This window comes from Anarrhichthys ocellatus, unplaced genomic scaffold (genome assembly GCF_004355925.1).
Source record: "Anarrhichthys ocellatus isolate YVR2014 unplaced genomic scaffold, GSC_Weel_1.0 scaffold74, whole genome shotgun sequence".
NCBI classification, from domain to species: domain Eukaryota; kingdom Metazoa; phylum Chordata; class Actinopteri; order Perciformes; family Anarhichadidae; genus Anarrhichthys; species Anarrhichthys ocellatus.
The window spans coordinates 930,008-944,849 of record NW_022280104.1 but is presented as its reverse complement, the minus strand read 5'-3'; the positions used below and the strand labels follow the sequence as shown (position 1 = coordinate 944,849).

General features: G+C 41.1%; 1 protein-coding gene across 5 annotated transcripts in view; it reads left to right on the top strand.

The window, feature by feature from the left end:
• The window catches only part of LOC116397856 (CUB and sushi domain-containing protein 3-like), a 214,581-nt gene that overhangs the window by 39,808 nt on the left and 159,931 nt on the right, over positions 1–14,842 (top strand). For all 5 annotated transcript variants that reach the window (XM_031873726.1, XM_031873725.1, XM_031873723.1 and 2 more), the window contains exon 5: positions 7,657–7,891. In XM_031873726.1, coding sequence (XP_031729586.1) covers positions 7,657–7,891 — 235 coding nt within the window. The remainder of the gene's footprint in view (positions 1–7,656; positions 7,892–14,842) is intronic.

Sequence of the window (14,842 nt, the reverse complement as noted above, 5' to 3'; positions counted from 1 at the left end):
TGTTTATTGAGACATACTTAATATTTCTCTGGCATACTAAATTGTATGTTAGTATGGGTAATGGAACATGCACTAACATGCACACGTGGACGGCCCGGCTATGTAAACAAAGCAAGGAGAAGCTCAGATAACGACAAACACAGAGGTAGAGCCGCTGCAGTCTCTGCTCAGGTAGACGTTACTCCTCAATATCTTTACATGGCAAATAGTTGTTTGCTGCAATATTAATGTTCATAATGTTAAATACAGCTCCTTAAACGCAACAGCACTGTTAAGGTGAAAATATATTTATTGCAGTTTGGGTGAACCTCAAACCTGTGATGGGCATAATCCAGGTTATTAACACCTTTTACATTGCTTTAGCTGTGTTTGCCTCCCTTTAGGGCTGCCCCCTCTTAATTGATTAGTCGACTAAAATCTCTTTGATTAGTTGTTCATTATGCTTTTTTCATGCTGAATGACCAATTTCCAAAAGCTAATGAGCAATCTATGGTAAACACAAGATTTAAAGTGGAGCTTTTGTATGATTCTTTGTGGATAAAAACTCAGTTTTACAGCTCTGTTGATTAAATAAGCTAATCGATTAGTTGACAAAATCAACGAAAAATAAAATGTCTTCAGTCAAAGACATCCCTACCTCCCTTTACCCCAAACCACCAGGAAGTGCTGCTGTGGTCTCACTTTTAGTCAGGGAAACCTTGACAGTTATTTTTGTTGTTTTTAGAGATGGCCTCCACTTAACACAGTATACTGCAAGGAAAATAAAGTTTGATTGAAAATTTGATACATTGAATACATTTTGATGCTGGTGGACTACCAGGTCTAAGATGTGCAAAGTCATCCCAACAGAAGAGAGAATATACTGGAAGAGTCAAAGATCTCTCCCTCCCATTTTCGTTATACAGGCCAAAGAAATCCCAAAGCCAGCAGAGCAAATTTGCCAACTCATTCTACAGCGTAAGGCACAGCAAAGAGAAAATGCTCAGTATATGATGGAGAAATGGCAAGCTTGGAGGGAACAAAAAGCTGCAGATGGAGGGTTCCTTTCCATTTAAGGATGGTGGTCGCCTCTTATTGCCACAGGCCAGAAACATCACTCCTCTTTTTTGGACTGGGCACTGTTTGAGTCTCTTTTTCTTTCTCTTTCTCTTTCTCGCACGCACGCACGCACGCGACTAAATCCAGCCCGGCTCCTGTATATGGGCAGATGGTCCTTTGATCTTATTTCCTCAGAGATCCTGCCCTTTATGCTCATCACCAATTGTTTCACACTAAACACACAGCGACACGAAATCTCACCCAAATCCACCATCCACCCCCCGCCGTCTCCCAACACCTCGGTCTCTCAACCAGTCACCTCCTTTTGTTACCATCTCTCTTCCTCTTTCATCTTTCTCCCAGTTCCCTTCTCCATCCTCATCCAACTTCCGAGGTCCTCTGTGGCTGTGTGTACGGCTGACAGAAAAACAGGAATAGAGGAGGGAAAAGAGAAAAGGGCAGGAAGACATGCAACACCAATTCCCAATAAAAACAGTGTTTAAATCAGGAGAATGACGCCATAGAACCCAAATTTAAACCTCATTCCTAAACTGTGGAAATATCAGATAGAAGTATATTTTCTGGACAGTTATACATTTTTATTTAATTAAAAGTGGTCTTTGCAGTTTTTTTTACCTGGAGGCACAACATGAAAATCAGTATCTCCGGATCAGTGATGTAATTTAGTATTTCATTTCCTTATTTCGTCTCTTTATAAAACAATCCACACATAACCATCATGTTTATTTATCTCTATTATTGAGGAAAGCAGAATTGATGGCTTGGCAGGGGCTGTCAGGATTATGGGAATCCCATAATAATATACTTTAGTTACTGTGAAGCCATCGTTATGCCAGGTGTTATCCCATTTAGACTAACCCATAAATGTGTGATTGTCCTTTGCGCATGTCACTTTCAAACGAGACGATAGAGCTTGAAAGGTTGACAGTAAAACAGAGAGTGGTAAGTAGATATGAGTGGAGGGATGTTATAGGACTGAGAGACTGACATAAAAAACAACAGACCGCATCAACTCCAAGCAGAAAGGCAGTGAGATGGAGAATTAATGGCTATTCTAATCGTGAGCTGCTACTGCACCTCCCAGGAGCCCATTTTGATTCCTTCCATTTAATTTGTCTCTGGACGTTCATTAAGCCAGGCAGTGAGAGAGCAAACATGGTAACATGAGAATATGGTCTATTGATACAGTGTCATTCTTGCTGGCCAGACTTAGGCCACAGACAAACCTTGCTCCTTTACAACCTACCTGCAATGCCTTTTCAACTCTGCTCCTCAAATTGAAAACTCAAGATTAGAACATTTTTACCTTCCCATGGCAAGATGTCTCCGTCCAAGTGAGTGCTAAATTGTCCTCCGCAGTTAGATCTGATATGGAAATCGCTCAATATCCTCACCAAGCTGCTGCCAGAAGTCCTTACATTAATTTCATAAGGCTGATAACAAGTAACCTTTGTAATCTCATTTGGATTAAGAATTAGGTTACCGATGGGAAGCTCGTATTCAAAATTCATTGATGTCATGAGGATAATAATATGATGTGAATATCATTATTTTTAGTAAACAAAAAATGATATAATCCCTCACCCTTATGTAACATTGTGATTAGTGTTGTGGTGCCATTTTGTTTATTGAATCATCCTCTTCCCTCATCATTCATTGTAATTTTCATTATGTAATGAAAATGATATACAGCAAAATGCATGATGCAATAGGAAATTGCATCTCTGCAATCATTATATATCTCTTTGATCCGTCTCAACTTTATCAATATTTAACATAACTTGTAGCTGAGTGACTTACTGTAGACATATCACTGCCTATGCATTAACACAGGAATTATTACAAAGGAAAAACCTAAGGTAGTGTCAAATTATACATGAGCTCCGTTGCTTAAATCCTTGGGGGTGAATATTTCTAAGTAGAAAGACAAGTGTTGTATATCTGATCAAAGTCAAGGGAAGAGAGGCTTAATCCCTCCTCAAGTAGCATTCGATTGCTGATGCTGGGGATGTAAATGAGCTCAGCTAAAGCAGTCCTAATCCTCACCACCATCTTTTTTTTCTTCTTTTCTTTTTTGCTCTGCCACCGTCTTTAAAAGAGACGGATCCTCCTTCGTCTTGAAATGCAGCGCATGCTCTAATGATTTGCTCAGGAACACATTGCCCAGCATTCAGTGCCTCTTTTAAGTCACTAAACCTCGTTGGCACACTGTACCTCAAATGCTGCCATGTATTCCAATGAAAACGCTGCGTGTGAATATATGGAACCTGTAAGGCATTATACAGTTGAAGCCATTTAAAATGCTCAAGCTGCAAAGCAATTTATTCTTTTTTTGAGTCCCAGACAGCAGCTTGCCGGTTGATGAATTACAGTAACATGCATTGATTTATCTCAAAGAAACCACTAAGAAACCTGTTTTTAATATTTATTTACAATAATGAATTACTCCCAAGCATCTACCCAAATTTCCCGTGCAATTAAATTGGCTACAACTGTAAACACATTAATGAACGTAGTTGTGGAAATCCGTCCCATACCTCTGAGGAAGCCCTGTGCTGAAATATTGGTGGTTCATCCATTGTTACATAAACCAGAGAATGACTTGCAGCTCTTTAAGTTTGACCAAAACGTCTCTTAAAGGTGCAGATCTGAGATTGGGAAGATTTTGATTGCCTCACAACAGCTCTCAACATGTCAACGGTGAGCCTGCGGCTGACAGTGCAAACTACGGCGAAAGTGCTGAAAGAGCTAACAATGTTAACCTGAGGGGGGAACCGGTGGGTGGGTGCTGCGACGACGCTCTCGGCCGGGACGGCGTTATCAGCTGTAACGCCGTGCCGTGCAGAGCAGCAGCCATGAGCGAGCCAGTGGGGCACGCTCACGCGCACTAACATGCACTAAAAGCACGTGCGGCCGGGCTATGTCAACAAAGCAAGGAGGAGAGTGACTGCATTCTCAGGTAGATATTATTCCTTTATATCTTTACACAACAAATCTTTTTTTGCTGGTATATTCATGTTCAGAGTGTTAAATGCACCTCCTTTTAAAGTTGCTCTCAGACGGTAGGCAGTTACCATTGCCACGTTCACTATTTTCAGTCTACATGCAACAATACCCATTATACCTGTCACTCACACTTTTGCACCCGGCCTGTGCTGTCGCCACCCGAGTTGACTGATGTTCAAAGACGATCAGAGAGCAAGTCTGTTATCATGGAAACCACTTCAGAGAAAACTATAAAAGGAGATATTTTTTTGTTTGTTGCAGCGTCCTATTTTGGTGTTTAAAACGATCTGAGGAACAAAGAAAGGCTTTAATTTTTGTTTACGGTTTCGTGAGAGCCTTTTCATTGCCTTTCTTTTTTTTTTTTTTTTTCTCCCTTCTATGATGTCAGTGGTATCATTTGCTACAGTGGCAACGTTTTGGCCTCTTTGCCTTCCAGTCAGAACTAGAAACATACACGGTGCTGAATGGCAGCCTGCGGTTTCTGCTCGCTGTCTACATGCACCTCAAGGCCAACTTTATAATCAAAAGTACGAAGGCTTACTGCTGCGTGCTAATGTATAATCGATTTATACATCAAGTTTCATCGTACAATGCCCCTAGGCCCGACAGATGCTCTGCAGATTCTTGGATAGTTGTTTTCCTTTCACATTTAACAATATGAAAAAGTGTCGACGTGTCTTTTCTACTGTAAGTACATATGCAACTCCGTTATAGCCTCCAACACATCCTGAGCTCTGAGGGGTAGTTTGAAGTGAGCGTTGAGTTGACAGACTTTCGGATGTACACTATCTTTATTTTCTATTTTACAATATCTTTCTCTTGACTACTGCAAATTTAGCTTGTATCATAACATTTAGCTTGTATATAAGATAAATCCCCTGCCTGCTCACTAAATGGTACTGATACATCTCCACTAGCCCAAGCAGCTCTGGAAGAAGCCCATGTTCCTAGCTGGATCACTGTCTGACACAGATAGATTCATTAACAAAACATGTGGAAAACTGTGATGACAGTCAGGTTTAGTCCAAAACCTGCACCTTGTTTTCACCTAACTTCCATCATATTCAGTGGCAATCATAATACAAAAGGTTAAGATTTTAATTGAACTGTTTGGTGTAGGCCTATATCTTTCATGCCAAATTTACCAGCAAACTGAATGATTCTGAAGTTTTAGGTTTTATTTTAATGTTGGGGCAGAATCCACAGCTGGCCGCAGGCAACACCAAGCCGGTACTCTGGTGTGTTTTTGGCTTCAACTTCACTCTTTTTATTATAAATTCCATTTTAAAGGAACATAGGTAGGATTGAGGAGGATATATTGATGGAACTGGAATATGATATTCATAAACCTGTTTTCATTAGTGTATATAATCATCGTCGTGTTTTCATTAGCTTAGAATGAACTACTTATTTCTCCACACAGGGAGCAGGCCCTCTTCACGGAGTCTGCCATGTTTCTACAGGAACCCAGAACGGACAAACCAAACACTGGCTCAGTTGGTTGCAATCTGCAACCTCACCACTAGATGCCAACACATCTTACACACTGTTCCTTTTAAGACATGTACAGTATAAGCTGTGCTAAAAAAGTTGATTTATTTCATAAATTTGTGTCTAAATCTGAATTCTGATAGTATGATGGACAGGTTGGGGTACAGGTATAGGAGAGGGGTGATATACGATCTGAATGAGATGTAGGAGCTTAAGACTCGAAGGGTAAAGGTCCGAGGCAGGTGACATTTGCAAACATTTAGATGAGTCACTAATGTATGAGGGTGGGTTTGGATTTTGGATTGTGACATTTCTATGTCCATCCTTTTTAGTTCTCCTGTGTTTGCAAAAGTCAAATCTTTCTCCCATTCTGTATCCTTTTCTTATTCTCTCTCACTCTTGATTTGCTCTCCACTTGTCTCTTTCCATTCTCCATTTTTTGTTGTTGTTGTATTCTATCTTCTCTGCTACACTCGCCTCCCTCTCATTATCTAACTCTTCTCCACCACTTCTTTCTTGCTCTCTTTGCCTTGACGGCCATGAAGACACTTTTAAGCTGCCCCCTGTCTGTCATCGAGGTTAAAAATTGCTATGGCTCCTTTGGTCAGACTCGCAGCACTTTAATATCCATTTAATTTCAGGCTATAGCCAATTACTCTACAAATGTGCTGGGCACTCTTTGGGATGTCATCTTAAACGCATTGAGGGGATATATAATTTGTCACTCAGGATGAGTGTTGTATGATGGAGATGGCGATGATTTCAAACCAGAAACTAATCATGACTCCACATGCTTTTGTTGTCACAATGCTGAAGGTATTTAACACACGAAAGCCTGCTCTTGGTGTAGTCTGCAAATGAGTGTGCCGTTGATATGAATCGTGTGTGTGTGTGTGTGTACATCATTGATGTCTCACACAGTATCAATGCCATCTCTGCCTTCCCTATGAAGACTTTGATCAGTTGCACAGCTAATGTGTCAAAGGACATGGATCAAGTTAACTAGCAGCTCCTGCTCTTCCATCTTTGACTCATTTTTTAAATCTTTTTTTGAATTCATACACCCGCTTCCTTGTTCCTTGACCAATTGTGTAATGCAGCATACAGGAATGTTCCAAAGCTGGCAGCTCTGACAGCCCTGAGTGGAGCGCTGAGCCATCAAAGGTTTCAGCTGGCACAGCTGAGTGTCACATATTAGTCTTAAATGATGTGAAAACTGTGAAAGCCCTGCCATCATTAGAATTCTTTGGGGAGAATAAACAGATACAGAGGTGGAGGGGAGGGTGGTGAGTAATAGTAGAAAGATCTGAGAGGGCTCGGAGGAGAGGAATGGAGTGAGAGAGATGGAGAGATATAAGAAAGGGTGGGGGAGAGAAGGGAAAAGGGTGGGGGAGAGAAGGGAAAAGGGACGTGGAGTGAAAGAGCAAGCCACTGTTATGGTCGAGGGCATTAACATTCAACTGACGTGCCATGCTTCCCACATTGGAGAAGAAATATACAATTTCACAGCATTACAAGCCCTGTTTATCACCATTTGTTTGTTTCCTGAAACATGAGTGGGGCTCTGAGGACACAATGATGAATTACTGACTCTCGGACGGAGGGAGGAGACAAGATCGGGGAAAAGAGAGAAATGGTAAAAAAGAGATATTTAGGACCTTCCCCCCCACACACACACAAACTGCACTGAAGAAAACTTACGGAATTAGCACACAAGTAACTGATAAATAGTTATGCCCATCGTCACTTGTCTGAATGCGTCACGATTCTTGCCACTGTAAAAAAAGACACCTTTTTAATCTCAGTTTCATGTTGTCAGCAATCCCATAATTGTGCTGGAATTAGCTGTAGATACTGGGCTTGACAACCTGCGGATGTGTGAAAAACAAAGTGATGTGATGTGGCCTGGGCGGCTCTAACATTAGCTTAACCATTGGTCCTTCTCTGGTTTATCTGAGGGGACAGGTACAGATGTTTTATGCCTAAAGCCACTTTTTTTCCCATGTTGACTTTTGAGTAATGCCTCTGAAATAACCCAGATACCATGTGTCTGTTCTCCCCTAACCCCCCACCCCCGTTTTTCTCTTTGGTGACTGACAGCTGAGGACACGTGTGGCGGCACCCTGAGGGGCTCCAGCGGGCTCATCTCCAGCTTCGATATCCCCAGCGGTGAATCTGCTGGTGGCGGGGCCGGAGGCCTGGGCAGCAGTGGGGAGTGCAAGTGGACCATCCTGGCAGATCCTGGGGACACCATCTCCCTAGTATTCACTGAATTTCAGATGGTGGAGAAGTCGGATTATCTGGAAGTAGAGGGATCTGAACCGACAACCATCTGGTGAGTTGAGCTGTGAGGGTGTGTAGTGCTTGTGTTTCACCTGATGTGCATGACTGTGTGTGTGTGTGTTGCAGGGTGAATGTATTGTATGACGTTGAGAAGGTGTTAACAGAAAGGTGTAATGAGGTTTAAGTGAAGATGAAATGTTGCTGGCTCATGTACTGGTTGGAGAGAGATAACGTGCACTAAATCCTCTCAGGAAAATCATTTTTAGTGCTATAGTAATTCATGACCTATATTCTGTTAGAAGACTGGGCTGCCAAAAACCAAATGTAGGCCAGAAAGTAAGTTTTGAAATCCAGATATGCGTACACTTTAATCACAATTAGTGTGTTTTGTAAGTATGAAGGTTTTGATTGACAAGTTAAAGTTCCAATAAAGTAAGTAGTTAAGTCATGTTTATTTGTGTAGCCCATGGTCACATGCAATGTTTTATTGGGCCCACGGCCAGGTGCTGATTGGGAAAGTTTGGGAAGACTCCCGAACGGCTGAGCCATTCCAGGCCAAACTGGACGGTGGTTGTAGAGTTTTTATTTTTCAATTTCTGATGTCAGTAGTTACCGTATGGTCCTTGGCCGTGGCGTGGACCAGCCTGGCCTTCGCCTCCGCAGACAGCACAGAGCGGAACGCTGGCCGTCAGACTGGGTCAATCTATTTCTTTCAGTATTGACGGGGATACGAGCGGCCCTTCCCAATTTGGACTGATCTTCGTTTTTATTGCAATCTGATTGGCTCAGTCATTTCATTGAGAATGTGAGGAACCGTGACTCGTGTCCCACCTCACCTCGACTTGGCTGGCCAGTTTTGTTTTGATTCAGTGCAGTGGGAACGTGTTTATATAAACTGAGGCCGCAGGGGTCGGCAGGACACCCCAAAGTGTTTTCAAGGTCTTCAGCATCATCAGATTTCTCTTTAGTGTTAAAATTACTGAAAAAAAAAAGTCACTTTCCACTTTCGGCCTCTCCATCTCAAAGTCGTTCAGTTCCAATATGTCCCTACCAACAGCTGAACTTCAAAAACTGAATATATGGAAGAACTCCCTTGAAAACATAAGCATATAGAAAAAAAAAACAGGCGAAATGCAAAGAGAGACCTGCCATCACTTGGGTGGCTGGGGGGCAATAAAGAGCCGTAGGTTTGGAAAAGGCAATTGCACGAGTGAACAGTATGTTCTCAAAGTTAGTGTAATAAACTAAAACAATGGGATTATGATTCAATAATGTCACATTTAGTTTGATGATATCATTTATTTCCCTATCTGAGTCATTTTTGTGCGCTGTAGAGACTGAACTACTGTATACTGTATTTAATCATAACAAAAAGAAAATGATTCACATGGAGAGAATAAAGAAGTTTTGAGTCTAGATTGACGGATCGCCGGAGAGCTGGCTTCTGTATCGGCAGCTCCAAATCTATTCCAAAGAGGGGTGGGGGCTTTGTAAGACAAGGCTGTACTGCCTGAGGATGATACCTTAGTTCTTGGGATAACGAGGAGGCCTGCCTGCTGTGATCTTGAAGTAGAACAAAGGTTCTGTGCGTATGGTGGAGCATGACCATGTAATATTTTATAAGAGCGGCACACTAAAATCAGCCGCATGCATTGGAAAGTTTAGGGAGAAAGACAGCTGGCATGCAAATGTACCAGTTATGATTTTTCATGGACAGTTGTGTGCAGGAAAATGTTTTAGGTATGCCTAGTGGTTCTAAATTAATTCACAGAGAGGGCACGTGATTCCATTTTCATAATTCAAATGAATGTGCACTTGAAATCTTCAACAGAGTTTTGTTTAAAAAGCAGCCCTCAGACACTTTGGTTTATGGCTTTCTGCATCGGCGTAATGTGGAAGTCATTCCCAACTGAAACGAGGAAATATGAAATGGCTTTGACCCCCAACCTTGAGGCTAAGGTTATCCATCTCTTCCACGTCCTCAGCGAACGGGAGCATTTGCCAGGTTTATGTGATCCTGCCGGGCATTAATTATAATTGGCTGAAAGAAGCTCTAATCAATCACTGAGCTACAAGCTTTGTTGTCCCTGAGAGTTGTCATCCGAAGTCGGAGGGAGAGAGAGAGGCAGACACTGTGTCAGTGGGAGACAGAGAGAGTCAAAGGGAGAGGTGCTCCGAGTGTGGTGATGACTGCTAAGTATTGCATGTTGACGGAGCTTAAGAGAGTTTGACAGCGAGCTGATATGGAATGACTCTGATTTATTTTGACAGACCATCAAGTAACCCTCTTCTCTTAGGTATAAAAGCTCCGAAATGAACTCTTACGCCGACAGAAAAATGTTTTGTGTTGTCTTGTGTCTCCCTGCTTTCTATTTCAGAAAAATGGCTCCAAGTGGTTTGTTATTTACATACATTTAATTACTATTTAGTTTTATTCATGAGTCCTCTGGTCATGAAATATCGTCACACATTGGAGAGACTGTTGTTGCTGAGTGGAAGCAAAAAACGAATGTCTTTCAAATAATTTATTGGCCAATGCTCTGTACCACACTTCAACTGCTCACGGTCTCATTCATCCTTGATATGAAAAACAATACTGGGCACTGAAAAAAAATGCATTGTTTAATTTGAGTTACATTTGTAGAGGTTCTTATTTTGAGCACTGACTATGTAGCAATGGTTTGCATTAGAAGGTTTCCTAAATAACAACTGAATTGCAAATAAATTGCATTAAGTCGAAATAAATCACAACTGTAAACAAGGAAATGTAATAGAAAGAGTTTTAACCAATGGCATCTAACATGCAATACATATACTTTCAGGGAATACTTTATTATTACCTCCATCTACAACAGGGTTTCTTATACTTCTCTATCTATAACCTTATCTAAAGGCCCAAGCAATTAGAAAGATGTCAGGTAATCCATACTTTTCCAGGTACCCTGTCTGTTATCAGCCAATACTTCAATGGAGTCATATCCCCAACGAGTAAACTGAAATCTTCAGCTGAGTTTTTGAAGATGAGGATGAGAAGAAAATAAAAACACTGTGTAATTTAGGCAGGCAAAGCAGCTCAACAAGCAGCAGTGCCTTTACAGGCGGGAGTTGTTACTTGTGTGTGTGTGTGGTGACTGGTCACCATGCATCACTCGATTTGCTTTGAAACTCCCAAGATGATGTTATTGTATGTCACCAAATGTCAGAGGCTGTCAGGCCGAGTTCTCGTTTTAAAGCCTACAATTCTAGTGGGACTCGGTGAGCTTGAGTGCAGCGGGACCAGAATTTTAGAGAGATAGCTTCAACTCGGCCAGGTAAACAAACACGATTCAGAGCAGGCAATTCTCACATGCCCATAAAAATCATTGCTCTCGCTACCGCTCTCTTTGACTGTGTACAAGGCCGCTGGACAGCGAAACTTTCAAGCGTTCTAACATATAGCACCAGCTGCAGGCAGAGACAAGCAAACTGTCAATGTACCCTTGAGGTTTAGAGCTGCTTAACGTTGATTGACAGCCTCAAACCTCAAAGTCAGCCAGATTCAACGTCTTCTCTGAACCTTTTTCAGGTTACTTCAGTACTGGAGAATAAGAAATGGCAAAATAATCAGTTAATAATTAATGAGCACATATATTCAACAAATACTGTATGTAATTACTGAAAATATTTGAATATTTATTTCATTTTGGCATATGTAATAGTTTTTGCAAGGCAATTTCCTGAAAGTGGATGATTGGTTATGACTAATACTAAAAAACAATCCCTGATAGCTGAATTCAAAATTCAAGACTATGGGGCAAGAAATGTGTTTTGCTGACACCTCTTAGCAGCTTTTATCAATTGGAAAATTTCTACCAGATGTCTGCAAATGAGTTTATTGATTCCCATTGTCGTCCCATTGGGGAGGATTGATATGAGGCTACACATCAATCACAGTGAAAATAGACACAAAAACTCAGTTTCCTTTTGACAAAAGCCAACATTGGAGTCTGGCTCGACCAAGAAAAAAACGTTCTTTGTTATTCTGCTGACCTTTTAATATGATTGTAAAGCCCTGTTCACAAAGGGCAAAATCAACAAGCTGTAGATTACACGTCACTCCTTTTTCTCAAATATGGACACGGAACATAAAACATAAAGACTTTGCGGGTGTCGGACACCTTTCTTGCTTATATGCAATGAAATTTGATTGGAAAATGTTCTGATCTATTTACTTATGTTTATCTCTCGATGCATATCCTTATCGTCTACCTTCTTAGCTTCCAGTTTCTGTGCAGGTTTTTTTTGCTTGTGTTCTGTAGCCTTACTCTGCATGTTGTGAACGTACTCAGAAAGCAGAGGCTTTAGAATAGATTTCTATTTCGCCGAGCAATCTGCCAATATTTGTTTGGGTCACTGAATACGAACTACCCTATTCCAACGGAGTGGCTAAATGGCGTCCGAGGAAGAATACAATATTCAAAGCAGGTTGAGAGCAAGAAGTGCCCTGCAGCTAAATTACAAACTTTTGGTTAAATTACCATGTGTATTAGATTCAATTTCTTCTTTCCTGGGATTTATTATTGATCTTCCCAGGCAAAATATAACCCATCAAAATGTCTCCAAACGCTATCCTCTACTGCAGTCTGACTGCCAAGAATGTTTAATTGAAGGAATTTGAATTGACAATTGAGCCAGGGATTCCACCAGGGCAATTAATGTAAGGAGCTCAGAGGTCAATCTACTGGGCACCAAACTGTATAATTGCAACTCCCGAGCAGTCTCTGTTGAGGAGGTAACTCTAGGAAGATATAGAGAGCAACAGCTTTTTCCTTATAAGAAAAAATATTCTTGAAACCATTCCGGCTTTTTTTTAAATAGAAAGTGGGTGGGAGGACGAGATCACCTGGCCCAATCTTTTTTTGTCAAATTTGAATTGATAGCTCATTATCCGGGGTGAACCTACGTATAACCCGCCTCACTGTCAAACGAAGTAGAGACACCAGAGATTTCAACTCATTGCTCTGCTCTCAAGACCACATTTGGCCACAGCACCTGCACACTGGGACTCGTTGGTACGTTGGTATTTTGATGAGATTGCCACGCTCCCTTTAACCCCTCATCCTGTCCAACCCGGACCACTTTGGTGCCTCACAAACCTATTTCAGAATCGACCATTATTCCTTGAGACGCCCCAAATCAATGACATGAAGCATGCTGACATTTGGATGGAACCAAGCACATAAAAACACTGCACTCATAAGTAATGTCTGTAAAGGCATAATATATATCTATGCAGGAACGAATAGCCTGAGTGAGATTTATATTAGTGTTATAAACCTGATAAAAAACATGTTATATAACTGAAGCATGTTAATTTCCATTAACAAGCAGTACTGCATGTTAACTGTAGATAAGCAAATGTCCATGATATGATAACAGTCAATTTTAATACCTCTGTATACCATGATACCTATACAACCCTACACTCAATATGCAATGAGGGAGATGCAATAAGAAAACAGAAGACAACACTCACTTGTTCTTATCTGTTTTTAGGAGACTAGGCAGCTCACTCTCCACAAGTACTTTTTTCATAACCTTTTGACTGCAGTTAAAAATGTGATCACAGTCTAGACATAAACAGTAAGGAAAGCAAAAGATCATTTCAGCTTGCAAGACATCAGTTTCTCAGGTCAAGTCTCTCTTTTAAGTCTTCCTTCTCTGACTCCAGCCTTTGAGCACATTTGTGTTCATTTGGACATCTGTACAAACCGGGTGCCCCCCAAATGATATCACAATACTTTCAACTTTTTTCTTTACTTTGTCCTCGCGTTGTTTTTATGTAGGGGAGAGCGTTTGCTTTTTTTTTTGGGGCAGGCACACCATTATTGTATAAATTTAGAGAATGGCTTTCTGCACACAGATGCACATTGGAGTAAGTCCTCTGTAAGGTGTCATTCAGCCTTTATTTACTGTTGATGGCAGATCATGTTTCTCTTACTCTGCCATACTTTGCTGTGGCGATAACAGTATATTCACCTCCGCTGGTCTTAAATTTGTAACATCGCTCCCGTTCTGCCTGAAGCATCCATGCAACTTCTGGATGGGTGAAGCTTTATTGTCACCATCCATTTTCTTTTAGACTTCTAGCAGAAATCGTGTGATAATTTGCAGCTTCCACTACAGCACACTTGAAGGCAAATTCTTCTAAATAGTCTCGCTACCTGAAGGCTGCTGTTTATCATTCTGCCCGTGTATTTGTGTCATTAGCATTTTATCAATGCAATGAAAGTAAAGGTCAACTTTTGTGTGAAAATCCATTACCTTTTAACTCTTCACCGGGAGCTGCCATCATCTCACTTTGTGATGGATAATTTGGATTAAAATGATAAAGATCGCATTTAGTTTGCTGATTAATTAACAATAAAACGTGCAACAGCATCTGACAGATGCCATTTTTCTCACTGAAGTAATACAGTTCAGATTTAAACGGCAGGAACTGGTAGTGTAATCAAAATAAGGAGACATTAAATGTCAAGTAGACTTGGTCATGCATTTTTCTATATCTGCAATGGCCACCGAGGGGAAAAAGTCGCCCTCTCCCCTTTGTTTTCCCTCATCACTCACTTACTCACTGCCACATTTATTTCTCTCATTTTTATTTTGTCTGCCTGCCCCTCTGGTGGCTCTGCAGTGAATGCGATAGAAATTACATCAAAAAACAAACCTTAAACAAAAATAAACACACCTTTACACACAACAATTTAACACAGTTTTTTTTTCTAATTTGGGAACACAGGGCTCAAATGCACCATGCTTTCTTTAAAGCCTGTCCCAAGCTCCTGTTTGATAGCTAGAACGGCTTTGTGTGCTATTGACTGTGGTACGACAGGTTGTGGTGCAGGGATTGCTGGGCAAAGGAAAAAAAGCCAGAGCTGGTCAGCCAGACAAATAAGACCGACCCTAGAAGCTTTAAATCTCTACAATTATAGAGGGTCCCTGATGCTGCAGCCATGCGCTGCAT